This window comes from Leuciscus leuciscus (genome assembly GCF_965113295.1).
Source record: "Leuciscus leuciscus genome assembly, chromosome: 6".
NCBI lineage: Eukaryota > Metazoa > Chordata > Actinopteri > Cypriniformes > Leuciscidae > Leuciscus > Leuciscus leuciscus.
Window position 1 is genome coordinate 2,532,719 of NC_138730.1, and position 18,193 is coordinate 2,550,911.

The 18,193-nt window shown below is 40.0% G+C and overlaps 1 protein-coding gene across 1 annotated transcript in view; it reads right to left on the minus strand.

Moving 5' to 3' along the window:
* The window catches only part of adcy1b (adenylate cyclase 1b), a 57,598-nt gene that overhangs the window by 9,172 nt on the left and 30,233 nt on the right, over positions 1–18,193 (minus strand). Inside the window, exons 5-13 of the mRNA XM_082174202.1 lie at positions 12,546–12,673; positions 9,570–9,728; positions 9,330–9,471; positions 8,478–8,633; positions 5,959–6,153; positions 4,532–4,629; positions 2,142–2,226; positions 1,684–1,773; positions 1,292–1,551 (exon numbers count right to left, since the gene is read on the minus strand). Of these exons, the coding sequence (XP_082030328.1) occupies positions 1,292–1,551; positions 1,684–1,773; positions 2,142–2,226; positions 4,532–4,629; positions 5,959–6,153; positions 8,478–8,633; positions 9,330–9,471; positions 9,570–9,728; positions 12,546–12,673 (1,313 nt within the window). The remainder of the gene's footprint in view (positions 1–1,291; positions 1,552–1,683; positions 1,774–2,141; positions 2,227–4,531; positions 4,630–5,958; positions 6,154–8,477; positions 8,634–9,329; positions 9,472–9,569; positions 9,729–12,545; positions 12,674–18,193) is intronic.

Sequence of the window (18,193 nt, forward strand, 5' to 3'; positions counted from 1 at the left end):
ACCATCATATAATGATAAAAATCCATCCAGTGTTTTTTTTTAAAATCTCCTTATATGTTTTCCCCCCTCTCAAATCAAGCCGTTCGACCGTGTGACGTCACAAGATCAGACGCCCCTCCCACGATTGTTGATTGACAGCAGCGTTTCAACACAGACCCGCCCTCGCTCGCTCGTGAGCTGTCAATCATAGTCCGCACATCATTGTTGATACGCTGCTGGAGCACTGTCTATGAGCAGAATGGCGTCTAACACTTGTAGTGTTCTGTTCTTGGGTGTAATAAGGAACACAGCAGTAATTTTGATGTTCCTAAATCCGAACCGCTGAAGACGCAGTTCAAATTGATACGGTTGCACAGTGTCCTCAGAGACTCCCGCTGCCATTCTTCAAAATATACCCTCAACTGTTGTCAAGGCAACACTCCACGTGTGTTGTGTCAAAACGCCCACAGAACAGAGGGGCGGGGTTGAGCAAAGCTCATTATCATTTAAAGACACACGCACTTAAACGGCGTGCTGAAAACAGAGCTGTTTTTGACCAGGTAAAATTAGTGTTTTCTTACAATACTAATGAGAATTTTTTATTAAAGTGTATTACAAACTTTTCATTTAGACCCTAAAGAATCATATTAACTTGTACAAAAATGGCATTATATGACCCCTTTAAGACAAGTCATTTCACTCGGCGGCCATCTTTGAAACAAAAACTGTTCGCCAAGTTTACAATTAAATTTCATATTTGAAATCACCAATGAAATCTGACAAACATCTCATCAATTTTGTTTCTTCACGCTCAAATCATGACAGAAAACGAAATTTTTCAGCTGGATCACACACACACACACACACACACACACACACACACACACACACACACACACACACACACACACACACACACACACACACACACACACACACACACACACACACACACACACACACACACACACACACACACACACATATATTGAGTGTGTGCCCAGATGAGAGGATATCAGAAGTAGAGGGAAGGGGATGAGTACCAGACAGCAATATAGTGTCGGCCCAGATGCGGCCCACATCTGGTACCTGTGGATTCAACGCGTACCAGATGTGGGCCGGATCTGGGCCGACACTATATTGCTGTCTGAGTATATTTAAATATCACAATTGCCTGTTTTTTTAAAGACAATAAAGATTGATATTTAGATCTTCCCTGTCTCCATCGCTCGTTGCAACCATCACACGACACAGGGATCTATATAAAACCATGTTTTTGAGAGCTCAGTGCCCTGTATCAGCCGTCTCTCACCCTAAAGAGTGTCTCAGTCCGCTGAGCTCCAGAACGGTGATGTACAGCACCACCAGCAGCAGTAACAGGATCATTTTGGGCAGCCAGGACACTCGCAGGAACAGCGCCATGGTCAGCGTGCCCACTATGCAGGACAGGAAGGCGTACTGGGCGCCTTCACACGGGAGCTCGGCCATGGTGCGGTTCAGCCCTCCGGCCGGGTCAATGATCAACATGGAGCGCGTGGAGTTAGTGGGCCAAAGCCATGGCAAACAACTTACCTGAGGGAGAGAGAAAGAGAGAGAGAGAGAGAGAGAGAGAGAGAGAGAGAGAGAGAGAGAGAGAGAGACTGATGATACTACACATAGTGGGACTATTGGTGAGATGCTCAGAATGATTTTAAGGTGATTTACCACACTGGCCTGAGCCACAGCGTATATTAAGAGCACTATGAACACACATAGAACGGTCCGGATCTGTATGGTGAGGCACCCTGGAAAACACTGAGACAGGCAGACAGAGATTAGAGAAGACTTGCATGGTGGAAGATCAGTTGTCGAAATATGAACAAGTAAATCTACTTAATTCTATGGTCAAATATCTTCATCTGTGTTCTGAAGATGAACAGAAGTTCTTATGGGTTTATGAGTAAATTATGACAGAATTTAGGTTTAGTTTGGGTGAACTAACCCTTTAATGCAATTTTATATAGCAACCTTTACAAACTTTTACTGCAATGCTGCTAAGAAAATCTTAATATTTACACACATTTAAAAAAAAAAAATATATATATTTGAAAAGCTTATGCCAGTCTTGAACCTGAACATGAAACTAGTACGATATAGCTGGCCCGGGCGAGTGAGTTTCTTACCTGAACTCTCGTGATGTGCAGGTACATGATACACACGACTAGAAAACATATGCAGAAGACCAGCAACACCAGCACAACAGTCCCCCTGAGAGCCACAGACACAACAAAACATGAAAAATAATAATACTAGTCAATGCACAGAAGAACTGACAGTGTTATTTAGATCAAGTTCAGCACAGATACTTCTTCTAATGACACCAACCTCAGTTTACAGTCATTAGTTAAGTATTGTGAAACAGAGAAAAATGGTATCGTGATATTCCGACGCATATATGGTGATTTAAAGGGGAGCGTGCAAACCCTACTGTCTGAGTCTGATCACGTCATTACAGAGCTGCAAGAATACAATACAAACAACAGATCACATTAAAGTGCAGCTTAACATATTAATTATGACTAAAGTCTGTTTGTATTAAACATTACAAATATTGCATGTCAGATATTTATGGAATATAGTACATGCATGTCTGACATATTTTGATCACTGATTGGATCATTTTGCATGTGATGTCTCACACGATCAAAGAATATTTAGAAGTTGTGAAGAGTTTGACAATTTCACTGAGAATCATCAGTTTTGATCCTCAAGGCATGTGCGTTTAGTTATTGTGACAATTGTACTTACTATTTTTTTACACATGCCCCAAAACACATGCAATTTGCTTAAATAATGCATTCAAATCTGATGTGAACAAGAAACTAATTGTTCAGAGATCTGACTTACTGTTTAGAGAAAAAAACTGAGAATTGAGCCAAAGCCATTGGGTCTCATTCATGAAACATTCGTAAATATACGAGTAAATATGTGAGTGATTTGCGCGTAAAGAGACCTTCCCGAAAACTATTCTCCTGATTCACAAATACTTCGTAAACGTCAGATGTGATAGTGAAATGTGTGTGTGTGTGTGTTAATGAATTCCAATCAGTCGTAAATGGGACGCGCATGCACGCTCATTCTCAATTACCATAAATCCCGCCCATTAAATCCGACTGACAACTATATGAGCATCATATTATTATGACACCAAACGAAGGATTTCAACATGTCTTCTCAAAAGCGAATGAAAAAGAGAAATTTCTCAGATGCGGAAATTGAAGTTTTATTATCAGAAGTTCATTCAAAATGCCACATTTTATTTTCAAGCGTACATAGTGGCGTATCAGGTCCTAAAGAAAAGGAAGCTTGGCAGCATATATTACAGATGCAGTTAATGGAGTTTCATATGTTAATCGAACAGTCCCAGAAGTGAAAAGAAAATGGTTGGACATGAAGCTTGACTGCAACACTTGTGACTTGCGGACTTGTGTTCCGTTTGCAGATGCTATTACTGGCTCTCATAATAAAAGTAAAAAGAAAAACCGTATGTAATTACTATATATAATATTTTTATAACCAATCTCCAATCTCCAAAATGCTCCAAAATGCTGTGTAAATATGTACCCGATTAAGGTGAATTAAAATGCAGCCTTATTAATGAGCGGATGTTAAACGCACTATTTACGCGTGGCTGGGAGCAGGTGTAGATTTCTTTCGTACCAACTAACATTTGGAAAATACGAACATTTTACTGAATCCGAAAATTTACGCCAGAACCACTTTACACTAGCTTAGAAATCTAGACGCACCCTAGCGGCAGCAAAATGTATTTTGCAGCAAGGGCAGTCTAGCAACTCTCCATTGACTTTCGAGCTGCAAAAACCTAAATTGGGTCAGGCCAATCACGTCGTGTATAGAGTAGGCGGGGCGGGCTTAACATAATGACGACAGAGTTGCGACGGTTACCTGCCACTTGAAAACAAAGAATGACGGCTGCTGCTGGCGAACATCTTTTGAATCGGCTTTGTCCGCGACTCTGGAGGACTTGGAGTTAGGTTTTTCTTTGAGAAAAGAGCATAGAACGGCACTTAAGTCATTCTTAAAAAAAGGAAGATGTGTTCGTAGTTTTGCCGGCCAGATATGGCAAAAGTTGAATCTATCAACTAGCTCCGCTGTTGGGAAAACGCTCTGGTTGGTTGAAGCGCTGTCCTATTGCGTGCAGAGGGAATTTGAAAGACAGCCGTTTATCCCGCCCCTCGGATTGAGCCGTGTCTATGGTGAGTTGCCAGACCCAACATCTTGATGTAGGTCTGGCTTGCCAGGCTAACTTTACACACGATTTACACAAAAATTAGTTCTGCTCGTGTTTCATGAATGAGACCCATTGAGAGAAACTAATGTCTAAAACAATGCATACTCTAGATTGTCACTGTACGTGTAGCGCTGAGATTGGTTTTCACTGGAATAACAACCCTGTCAGCCTGAAGGGGGCGTCCTCATACTACTGACCATGGAGAGTATTTCTCTGTCACAACAATAACTCTGTGGCTGAGTGAAACCCTGCTGTACGTACTGTGGTATGATGAGAAGGTAGAGGACGCCGAACAGAGCAGCAAGGACGAGAGACAGAACGACGGCGCCGGTGAAGTACTCGTCATTCAGCTGATGATACTGAAGACACACATCACACTGTCAATGCCTTATTCACAGAGCACTTGCTTACACATGGTCAGAAACAGAAGATAAATGCTGAGCAGTTACAGCAACTCAAATTCACCAACCAAAATCCATGTTCATGGCTGAGTTTACACCATGTCCTAGCCAGACACAACACTGCGACGTGATTAAAAGGCTTATTTTTTTGAAAAGGCACAGTTTTTGTCTTAACCAGCCACAACAGTGATATGTGACGATTCTATTTTAGCAATGGTTTCTATTTCTGTAACTTCACGGCTGGCACAACAACATACAAAGTATGATAATGATAATCTCAGGTACTGATTATGTGCTTTATTTAATGTTAAAAGTGTCAAATGTGAGTTTGAATATAATTTATGGCCATACTGAAAGCGATAATGGATAATTCACCTCAGATCTTGAGAATAAATTAAAGGAAACAAGAACACTCAAAATGTGACAAGTGTATTCAAGAGTACTCTAAGACAAAGATGGTTTCGGTCTCTCAGTATGTATTTCTAATCATCATTTTTAATCACACACTCTTCTATTGCTGTGATTTGTGATTGATTACAGTGGACAGACAAACTCCTTGTTGTTGGAATCATATCGCTTCACGTCTGGTTTGGACACAGTGGTACGGTCACATTAGTGGGTTTTTTTTTGCGAAATGTCACTGGCAATAAAGGTCCATTGTCTATTTTCAATAGTGTAGCGATGTATGAAGCACAGCTCACACTAAAGTCACTTTCAAACCAAGCAGCTTTCTGTTGGTCAGTGCTGTGAATCCTCGACAACTTCAATCAGTTGTGAAGCCTGCTTTCACGAGTTCACATTAAATATAATTATATAACTAAATAGAGTAAAGGTTATGTGTACTGCCCAAGGGGAATTTTGGAATTTTGGCCCGAACCCAGAGTACCCCCCCATCCCAGGTTGGGATAGGAATAGTTAGAAGTGAGGAGATGGGGTGGTGGAGGGATGCTGGAAAACTGTTGTAGAGGTAAGTCTGCTGTATATATACCTCCTGATGCTAATTGAGTTGACTGGATGAGCTCCACCCATGTCAATTAGGTTAATTATCTGAATGTGCTCTTCCCGAACTTTGTTAATAAAAAAATATTTGGGAAATTTTCACCCTCACACAAAATTCCAGATTACATTTATTTCTATTGAAATAACTGGATTTCACCAGTAAAAATGTGTAACCGCATCCAACCGTGCGTCTGCAGCAGACTTCATTCAGTCCACTAGAACTGTTTAACCTTGGTACACGACACAATGACTGATGACATGTGTTAATGAAGTGTTTATGGCTCTCACCCGGTGCTCTCTTTCAGAGTCTCGGTACATGAGCGTGAGGTAGTTCAGGTCAGCCGTGTCGGACTCCGTCTGCCGGGCCTCGATCAGACGGCTGATGTAGCGGTTGACGCGTGTCCCCGGGCTGCTCTGCGCGGCGTTGGCCGCCGTCGACGTGCGGTTCCTTAGCTTCTCCGGTGCAGAGCGGAGAACCCTCCTCTGCCAACGGACGATCACATCATGAAGCTGTGAAGCCTTTATCAGACTGTCAGTCCAAATCTGATTTTTGTGCATATCCGATTGGAATCCAATCATATATATGTGGCAAAAAAAATCACATTTTGGGCCAGATTAACTAAACAGGGCAAATAAGCGTAATGATGGGATGGGAGAGGAAACTTCTGCGGGTGAATCTACTGACAAGGCGCAAATTAAAGAACACAGTCGCAGCAGCTCATTTCCATAATGACCAATGCAATCTAGAGCAGCTAGTGATCTACTAACAACACAGTCACAGCGAATTAAAAATAACGTGGCTTGGCAAATTATATATTCAGATAGCGTCTTCCTCTGGCATTCCAAATAAATGAAGACGAGTGGAGAAGATTCTCTCCCTTCAATCACACGCTGTCTGTTCCCTGTGGTTCCCCCTCCTACAACAACTATCACAGCATGTCAAGCTCTAAATGGGTCAACGCATGCTTTTTCTGGGCATTAGAAAATGATGCAAAAAATTACGCAAATACCAGTAAGTTGACTAGCGAGCGCAAACCTTGCATGATTCATACTCTCCTCCCATAAATTTTGCATCTGAAAGGGAATTTCCTACAAATGCAAATGAAATAAGGTCAGCCGCAAAAATAACTGTGTCCATGCCTTTTCATCGCTCATTTTTCACTGCATGTCTTTAGTAAATCCTGACAGTAGTTTTTTAATACCAAAAGAGGTGCTGCATTGACGCTTTTTGTTAGTAAATCTGGCCCTAAATACAATTTTTACAAATCCATTTCAACCTACATTCATATGTGGTTTGAAATCTTTTTCATATTCATTCCACATTAATGGGCATCCAATTCAGTCCTGACTGCTTTAGTCCGATTTTGCGTAGCTTATCTGCCAATTTATGACACCAAGTAAAATTTAAACATGACAGATGTTGTAGGAAACATGCTGAAAGGCATTGCAGAATGTCTCAGGTTATGACTGTAACCCTGGTTCCCTAAGAAGGGGAAATGGGACGCTATGGGGAATCCCTTCAGTGTGACCGGTGTCTGAACCAAAGATGCCAATCTATTGGTCAAAAGCAGTCTATGACATGAGCGGAGTGCCTGCGAGTATAAGAGGGTGCCTGCAAAATATGTCATCAACTCTTTTGTCTGAAGGAGACGTACAGGCAACCTGATGCATAGCAACGATATGCAGCGTCTCGTTCCCTTTCTCTGGGAACCAGGGTTACAGTCGTAACCTGAGACATTCCCTTTTGAAGTGGAACTTCGACACGCTATGGGGAACAAATACACAATCCACCATGCTGAGGAGGTGCCTGCTTTACTATGCTGAGTATGTAAACCATAGTAGCAATAAAATAACCTGATTCTACAGGTCAATCAGATTCAAGGCACGTCAACCCCCAGGCACAAAATTGCGAGCCACACAGTTCTTAGTGGAGCCACTCCCTAAGCTTTAATTTCTCTAATAGCAAGTCCATAGGGGAGAGATCTCAACCCTATCCATTTTGTCAAATGTTTGTATATAGTAGTTAAGGGATAGTTCAACTACAAAATAAAAATGCTGTCATCCTTAACTCACCCTCAATTTGTTCTAAACCTTTAAGAATTTCTTTCTTTTGCTGAACACAAAAGAAGATATTATGAAGAATGTCAGTAACCAAACAGTTGATGGGACCCACTGACTTCCCTAGTATATATCTTTTTTTCATTCTATGGAAGTCAATGGGGCCCTGGGTCTGTTTGGTTACCCGTATTCTTCAGAATATCTTCTCTTTCAGCAGGAGAAAGAAATTCATAAAGGGTTGGAACAACTTGAGGGCGAGTAAATGATGACAGAATTGTCATTTTTTAGTTGAACTACCGGTATCCTTTTAAAGACAATTCACACTGTATAAAATGGGTCCAGTTATGTTGTTGCGAGTGAAATAATACAATATACTGCTAGTCAGCCAGGTCTACACGTGCTGGTGTTGTTTTTGGTATAGGCATACCAACGCAATGTCATTATCATGTGCCACAGGACACACAAATCAGATCAGAACAGTTGTGATACACAGCGTGGACAGTCAATAATTTAGATCATATTCCAAATGTATGAACAAATAATGGGATTTGGACTGAAAGTGTGAACGTAGCTGGAGACTGACAGCAGCTGGGATGATCTGAACAGCTGTGTGATGTCCAGATCAAGACAACACACACCAGCTGCTTTACATCATTACCATCAGACACTGTTTGTCTTGGGAAAAAAATGCATTCATTTTACATTCATCACACACAAAGAGCAGTGTGTCCTCCTTTAAACAGACATACCTTGTCCCCGTCCTCACAGTTCATGACGTTGGAGAAGGGAATCTCAGCCTTGAACATCTTGCGGCAGTGCATGAGCTGCACTAGTAAGTAACACACAGTCTTGAACTTCATCTTTTTGGCAGGTTTGATGTCTGATAGGATCAGACCAGGAAAAATCTGAAAAAACACACACAAATAGTAGTGAGTAGATCCAATCCCATATTCACACGTTATATGAAAACGCTAATACATGTGATATGAAAATCAACAGATATAGGCCTCAGGTTAAGTCCATATGAAACGTGAGATAAATGTAATGCTACGCCTGGTGTAAAAAGTAAAAAAAAGTTTAAAGAAAGTTACAGAAGTAAATAGTTTTTTAAAAACTAAAATACATTTTTTTTATTAAAAAACTGAAAATAAGTTTAGCCAAGTTGTTTTTTTTCCAATTTTTTTTCATCATAAATATTAATTTTACACATAATGTCACCATAATATCACAAAACAGTGGCCAAATATGGAACCTTGAGTGTCAGACTTTTCTTACAAATATGTTTTGAAAGACTAGAAATGAGAAAAAGAAATTTGTAAAATTTTGGATATTTTGTAAAATATGAAACATGACTCCGCCTACAAGGGGGAGGAGCCTGCCAAAAGGTTTTTAAGTACCGTTTCCATGGTAACACAATTCCCAATTTTTAAAACGGGTTTCACAGGATGAATTTTTAGTGTTTCAGCGTTTGAATGATACCTAATTTATGAAGATTACTAAAATATGTGACGGGGAAAAAAGGCAATAGAAAAGCAGGACACTGATCGTTGTTTGTTGAGGATTGAGATCATATTCTGTGGTATGAATAAGCACACACACACCTTCCTGCGGTGAGATGGCACTATGAAGAAGGTCTCGATGTCGTGTTTGAGCAGGAACTCGTGTCTCTCGCGGCCGTTCCCTGGCTCCACCTCATAATCTCCATTCAGACACTCCAGTGTAGAGCGTGTGATGTGCACCTTCCTGCGAACCAATCACACGAGAGGACAACAGTCCTAAAACTATCCAAAGCAACACATCAGGCCTGACTCTGGGAGACGGGAGCTGGTTGAGATGCTCACCCCGGCAGTCCGCCAGCCTCCATCATGTTGGCCAGCGTCACGTCATTGGACCACACGTCGTACTGCCACTTCCTGAGGCCCAGCACGCCACAGAGCACGCGTCCCGTGTGCAGACCCACACGCATGTTCAGATCCACCTCCGTCGCCTCAGCCACCGACCTGACGGCACAATCACAGTCTTAATGACTCTGAGCTTTCATCTAGCCGTCATCTATAATCACCAGTTTGAAAAGCATAAAGTTGAAACCATGATTCAAATGAAATGTGGTTTAATCAGCCATTACTAAAACTATACTACCAGTCAAAAATAAATTAAGATTTGATATGTTTTTTGAAAGTTGTCTCTTATTCTCACCAAGGCTGGGTTAAATCGATCAAAAAAACAAAACAAAAATCTACGGCATAGTTCAAATGACTCTGTACGCAATTGGATAGTCCTTCAACCAATCAAACCAACGATCCGGGTGACGCACTTTGCAGCGGAAACTCCAGGCACGAAACGTGTCAACAAACGTGTCGGTTTGGAGCATTGATCAGCGCTTTGCAGAAGCAGGAATGGCATCCAGTGATTTCTGAAACATGAAAGTGAGTGGTACTTACACCCACTCGAGCGATTTGTTTGCTAAACTAAAGAAGCCATTGAGCATCGAGAGGTTAAAAGGAATTGGATTGGATTAAACCCGCCAATAGCACGTCAGGTGGATAAGCCAGTTTGTGATTGGTCCCCGCAGGTTTGTAACGGAAGCAGAGGAATGTACAGGTGTCCAGCCTGAGCTGCAGGGAGAGATCTAATCGGGCTGGGTTTATCCTGTCTTAGTGAAAACAGTAATATTGTGAAATATTATTAAATTATTTTTTATTAATTTAAAATAACTTGTTTTCCATGTAAACAATACATTTTAAAGAGCCCCTATTATGCTTTTTTGGATATTAATGTCACAGTAGGCAGAGATAAGATAGTGCAGGATCCATTTGCAGCAGTTATGATATATTAACAAACTGGTTCTCAGGATTCTTGGCTTTCAAAAACTATGTTACTCCATTTTTGATTCAATTATTACAGCCTTTGTGAGCAGAAGAAACTTTTTTGATTTGATTTATTAGACAGTAACAAAATGAAATGCATAACAAGTCATCACAGTGACATTATACATTAATCAGAACTGTCGAGGATAACACAAGAAAGTTACAAACTTATTTCCATTGTGGTCCTCGTTCTCTTTAACTTCTCTTTATATATATATATTGTTGTGTGTGTGTGTGTGTGTGTGTGTCTAACTGTTGACCAGCAGGTGGTGCTGTCGTCAAACTGATGGTTCAGACAGCAGACACTCACAGAAGCACACACTGTATAAAGGCTTGTGTGAAGCTGCAGAGATTCAGATCAGATCATTTTTGGCGCCTTGCCATCACATTAGTTGTGGGTTAGATGAGAATAGATCAGTATATCAGAACAGTTCTGAATAAGGTGTGCAAAGAGCAAAGCTAGAGGATAAAGTAACAACTCCTTCGGTCAAGGGATGTTTAATTTATTACAAGGCACTTCAAGTTTTCTAAAAAGCCTTTATTAAACCAGATTCTTCAGATAAGCTTTTTTTCTGTGTTTCAGAGAAGACAGAAAATCATACAGGTTTGAAATAACATGCGTAAGTTTCCAGCTGATGTTCATATTAAGTTATTTTTGAATGTTCAAAATGTCCAGTTTTTTAAATGTTTTAAAAAAGTTTTTTTCCTGGTTAAATGAACGTTTTCCATTTATCATTCTTCAAACATTAAAGGGATAGTTCACTTTGAAATTAATTTTTGGTATGTTTTAGCTTACCTCAAGGGCATCCAAGATGTAGGTGTCTTTTTTTCCGCAGTAGTTTCAATTTTGATATTTTTAGGTCAAACCGTTCTTGTCTGTCAGTCATATAATGCAGGTCTATGGTCACTGTCTCAAAGAGCATGCACAGAGTCCAAATTAAACAATTCCCCATCGTAAGTACACATTGATGGCCTAAGACACGAAACGAGCGGTTTGTGTGAGAAAACGAACAGTATTTATATCGTTTTTACCTCTAATACACAGCCATGTCCAAATTATCTGAGAGCGGTACTCTGAGAATTTGGACTCTGTGCATGCTCTTTGAGACAGTGACCATAGACCTGCATTATATGACTGACAGACAAGAACGGTTTGACCTAAAAATATCAAAATTGAAACTACTGCGGAAAAAAAGACACCTACATCTTGGATGCCCTTGAGGTAAGCTAAAACATACCAAAAATTAATTTCAAAGTGAACTATCCCTTTAAGGGAACATTTGAAAGTAGTAACATTCAATACTAAAAAAAGTAACATTTAAATACTGAAATGTTTCAGTTTTTTTTTTTTTTCATGAACAATGTATACTTTTGCTAATGTTTTGAGAATTTTATTAAAGACCAGTTAACTTTCTATTACTGTTACTGGAAGAACGTTTGTTCATAACTGTGAGAGAACCTTTCCAGAACGTTCCCTGTCAGCTGGTAATTGATGACCATTTTTGAGTTATGCGGCAAAAAAACTCAAATCGAAGCAGGTGCCGGTGTTCCCATGATGCTCATGTCATGTTGCTGAAGCTTTATTTCAGAAGCTCAGAGGGTTTCAGAGATCAGCCTCACGGCGCATCTGATGTGCTCGTCAAAACACACAAGGACAGTTTGATGTACAAAAAGCTCTTTGTCCTGCATGATCTGATGATGATAATGATGATGATGATGATATGAGCCAAATTTGATGAAGATTCAATCATCATAACTACGTTGCAGAAAATTCATAATCATAATTGAAACTGTACCAGTAAGATATGAGTAACTCTAAACAATCCTCTGGAGACTGACTGTGCGAGCAGGAGCACAGTGTGTTCTGAGCGCCGGGTGTTTGATTTATGGCCCTGCTGCCCTTGAACAGGAGGCTTCAGCACACACACACACACACACACACACACTCACGTGATGGTGTCGATCATGTCCAGGCCCATCTCCACGCAGCAGTGAGCGTGGTCAGTTTTGGGCTGAGTCAGTCCAGACACACAGTAGTAGCAGTCGCCCAGAATCTTGATGCGCCGGCAGTGGTTCTCCTGCAGATCAACACAGGGAAGCAGAACCGTGAGGCTGGAACTCAACATGGACCCGTTTCACAGCACTCGCCTCAGACAACATTACAAACGGATGACTTTACTGCGACTGATCTCAGGATAAATGTATATTCACTCTGACAGGGAACGTTCTCAGAGCTTTAGCTAACGTTCTGGCAAGGTTCTCTCAAAGTAACATTAATAAAACATTCATTCAAAGTTATCTGGTCTTTAACAATGCTCTCAAAATATCAGCACATAAACATCATTCATTGAGCATTGTTTCTGAAATGTTTCAGTTGGATGTTCATCTAACGTTTTTTTAATGTTTCTACTTGTTTCAGAACGTTCAGAGAACATTCAAAAGTAACGTTCCAATAATGTTTGAAGAATGATGAAGGTTCCCTTAACGATCATGGAGTGAGTCGAGTGGGTCGAGTGGGTCGAGTGAGTCGAGTGAGTCGAGTGGGTCGAGTGGGTCGAGTGAGTCGAGTGGGTCGAGTGGGTCGAGTGAGTCGAGTGAGTCGAGTGGGTCGAGTGGGTCGAGTGGGTCGAGTGAGTCGAGTGAGTCGAGTGAGTCGAGTGGGTCGAGTGGGTCGAGTGAGTCGAGTGGGTCGAGTGGGTCGAGTGAGTCGAGTGGGTCGAGTGGGTCGAGTGAGTCGAGTGGGTCGAGTGGGTCGAGTGGGTCGAGTGAGTCGAGTGGGTCGAGTGGGTCGAGTGGGTCGAGTGGGTCGAGTGGGTCGAGTGAGTCGAGTGGGTCGAGTGGGTCGAGTGAGTCGAGTGGGTCGAGTGGGTCGAGTGAGTCGAGTGGGTCGAGTGAGTCGAGTGGGTCGAGTGGGTCGAGTGGGCATCTGCGTCTGCTGGCACTCCAGTCCTGGGTTTCTTGTCCTGGGTTCATATTCTTGTCCACAGTTCCAGGTGACTGTGAATCAGTGAAGCTGTTTCTCTCATTCACACCATGTCTGGAGCTTGTTGATTATAACGGAAGTGTTCTAGCGCTGTTGTTTCTAACTCTAATTGTGTTTATTCGGTGTTACACATTAAAATCAAGTCCAAAATAAGTGTTTTTCACTTTGATTCTACAGCTCTATGTGTTCCCATTTTCAGACTCGCATTTTATATTAGGCTTATTATGACCGCCGCTAGCGTAGCTAGCGAAAGCGGTCATATAGGGATTGTCAAAGTTTTTTTTTTTTTTTTTTTTCGTCACCTTACTGAATTTTTCGTCAGCGATACCAGGGACACCGAAGCACCGGGGAACATGAAATTTGGTGGGCATGTAGCCCCACTAGACTTCTAAGGAAAAATTTCGTTTGGTCCCCGGGGGCCACTCCCCCCCCGCGCTGGGCCCCCCCAAACCCCCCAAAATGCAGTTTTTCCTAAATAACTACCTGAACCGTGGCACCGAGGATGAAGAAATTTTTATGGTATGTTGGTCTACTAGACTTTTACGGAAAAATTTCGTTTGGTCCCCGGGGGCCACTTCCCCCCCCTGCGCTGGGGCCCCCGTAAATTTTTCGTCAATGATACCAGGGACACCGAAACACCGGGGAACATGAAATTTGGTGGGCATGTAGCCCCACTACACTTCTACGGAAAAATTTCGTTTGGTCCCCAGGTAGCTACTAGTACACACACGCGCACACATGTACGCACACATACATACACGCACAGACACACACACACACACACACACACAGACACACACATACACAAACACACACACATACACACACACACACACACACACACAGACTGACATGCACATACTATTACTTTTTTTAGGTATATACATAAACACGCAATACAGCCAAATTACTCCACGTCATTTATTTTTGTGGAAAGCCAGTGCAGGCCTGAGCGGCGGTCATATTTTGTACCGCGATGCGGTACATCTAGTTACATATCTAAATGTTAAATCTAAATGTTAAATCTAAATGTTAAATCTAAATCTAAATGTTGAATCTAAATGTTAAATCTAAATCTAAATGTTGAATCTAAATCTAAATCTAAATGTTGAATCTAAATGTTAAATCTAAATCTAAATGTTGAATCTAAATCTAAATCTAAATGTTGAATCTAAATGTTAAATCTAAATCTAAATGTTGAATCTAAATCTAAATCTAAATGTTGAATCTATATGTTTCGGGTGAAACAAAATATTTAACTAATATGCAAATTTAGATTTGATAAATGATAAACATTTAGATTCAACATTTAGATTTAGATTTAACATTTAGATTCAACATTTAGATTTAGATTTAACATTTAGATTTAGCATTTAGATTTAACATTTAACATTTAGGTGTAACATTTAATATTTAGATTTAACTATTTAAAATATCTCTAAGTTGACAAATATTGTTGTAAATGTGCTAAAAAGTGGCCGTCAAAAATTCATACCAGTTTTTTAAACGTTGTTTGAAGCTAAATGTGACAAAATGTTGCTGTTATTTTCAGCGTGAGCCGCTTTACAAACGGCGCCCCATAGCCGTCTTTATAGTTACATAAAAAAACAATAGTAATGTAGAATGTAGTTATTGAGGTGTAATGTAAAGCACTCGTGCTGCTACTGAGGATACGGGAGAGTTCAGGACAGGTTTGCTGGGATGGGAAGGTTTAAGGGTGGGCTCCAGTGTAATGGAATTACAGAAATGAAATCACAGCTGTAATTACATGAAGGTATTTTTAAATATAAGTACAATTGCTGTGTCCCAACTCACCAGCTCACATGCGGTATGGAAATTTAACAATGAGACAGAAGAATAAATTAATATGAATAATTAACGGAGCGAATAAGATTACCGGCCAAAAACAGAGTACATTGAAGGAGTGTTAAAGATGCCAGTGTTAAAGATAATTTTCTGTCCAGTAAATCTGAACAATAAAGTCAAACAAACAAACAAACAATACTATCCGTCCAAAATGGTATTCGTAAATTAGAATAAGAGCGTCCCAAATCGTTGTGTGTTGAAATGAGAATCCCAAAGATACCCGGATGGTCTATTTTTCCAATTAGAATCCGAAGTCCAGATCCCAGATCCCTGAACACACTAACGGCTAATATTACCCACAACCCATTGTGCGTTGGACGAGGATTCGATTAGAACTACAAACGCAATTTTTTTTTTTAACTACCAACATGGCAGATGTGTGAGAACAATGGTGAAGTAGAGAGATTTAGACAAAGGGGTTTGAGTGATTAATAATCAGTATCTAACCTGATGAAGATATATTGATTCAGTGTTATCCACATTATATTTCATCTGCAGCAGCATTATGAACTTTTGTAATGATACGTGTGGTCATTAACTTTTAAATGCATCATTATGCAAATTGCAAACACACGAGGAGAGTCTCTGCATGAAAGACCCGCGACTGCAGATCAACGTGTGCAACATTTCTCTCCGAAGCGGTAGGAAGGTAACGTGGAGGATTTTAACGGTGACGATGATTGACAGGTCAGTAAACAGTGACAGGTTGCACGTAACTAAACAACAGAGCTGTCCGTTAAAGTAGTTTGTCCCAAAGCTTGCCTACTCTTCTGCTTCACACTCAAAAGTATGTACTTTTTCTTCACAAAAGCTGTACATACTTTTAGGGCGTAGTATAAGTAGGCGAATTGGGATGCAGCAAATGTGAAATCATATTCACAAATCAGTGCTAGTTTAACAATCACAACCTCTAAAATGTAAATCAAATGGAGGAAAACACCTAGAAACAGCTTAACAACTACAGTGATTCAAACCACGAAGCAAAGCAACCGTATAGGCTGTGTCCTTCTATGACTGACACACACGTCTCTGAGGACACAGACCTACACCTGCCACTCAACTAGTACAGACACACACACGAGGATCAGTAACACACAACATGCCGTGTGTGTTGCATGTATAGTGACTCTGTCAAGCAGGAACTGGATCCCTAGTTTGCCGGATTAACATGTTTCATTGCACACCCTCCACACAGTGGGAAAAATATCACATCTTTATTAGCTTTCATCTTCCTCAGATCAGACCAATGTACCGAGACATTTCAAATCACACCAAACAGAAATGTGAAGGTCACTGCATGGATGAATAAACTAAGTGACAGTGCAAAAAGATTTCAAATATTGCTTATCCACAGTTTTACAGACAGAAAAACAGTTTAAAAAAACGTATTGTTAAAAAAAACAGAAAGTGTGTTCAGGTCGAATGTTCTGCAGGAACAAGTTACTGTCACTTAACAGCGTGTAAACGTGAGAGACGTCTTACATTATATGTTATAACCTCTTTACAGTAACTTCTCTCATATAACAGTAGGAGGAACGGATCGAGGCAGCAGGTTTATCTGCTAAACAAAACCTGATCATTCACAAGGAAATGTACGGAAGCCCTGAACTGCAAGGTGAAGAAGATAAAAATTATCTTAAACATAAAGAGACTTTAACATAAAGAGACGGACAGTGTTATTAACAGACCAAACACAGTAAAAATCATACTAATAAAGTATACTATGTACAAAAAAATCTGATGAGCCCAGAATATAAACTCAGCGCGTTTAATTACACGTCAAGCATTGCCGAATAACCTCAAATAAGATCAACTCAGAAAAGACGTCAATAAATGCACGCGTCACCTGTACATCTTCTTTGATTATGATCACTAATACAAAATAAAACATTTTATGCACAAAAAAAATCTCTCTATTTGTACAAATTGCTGCACATTCATTCAATTCTGAATTTTGCACACATAAGTTGAAAGCAATTTGTTTGTGCATAGTAAAACATATCTGCAACATTTATCAAGTTCACGGATAATTGTGCGTGCATTTATTAATCATTCCGATACTAAAATCATAATAAAGTATACTACAAAAAATCAGATGAGTCCAGAATATGAACACAACGCGTTTAATTTCACGTTTAGCATTTTCCTCCCATAGAAAACCATTATAAGAACGCTAATGTGGCTTAATGCATATTAGAATGTCCTCTTATTATGTCGAAATAACGAGATATTATGTCGAAATAATGAGTTATTTATGTCGAAATAACGAGATATTATGTTGAAATAACAACTTATGTCAAAATAACGAGATATTATGTACAAATAACGAGATATTTATGTCGAAATAACGAGATATTATGTAGAAATAACGAGATATTATGTAGAAATAACGAGATATTTATGTAGAAATACCGAGATATTTATGTAGAAATAAAGAGATATTATGTTGAAATAACGACTTATGTCGAAATAACGACTTGTGCCAAAATAACGAGATATTTATGTCGAAATAATGAGATATTATGTTGAAATAACGAGATATTATATAGAAATAACGAGATATTATATAGAAATTACGACTTATGTCGAAATAACGACTTATTATCTCAAAATAATGAGATGTTTTTTTGTTTTTTTTGTTTTTTTTTACCTTGCGGTTCAGGGCTTCCGTAGAAATGAAACTGCAAACATATACACAACATAGACAATAACCGACAGTGAACAGATCAAACTCAGGAGTATAAATGCA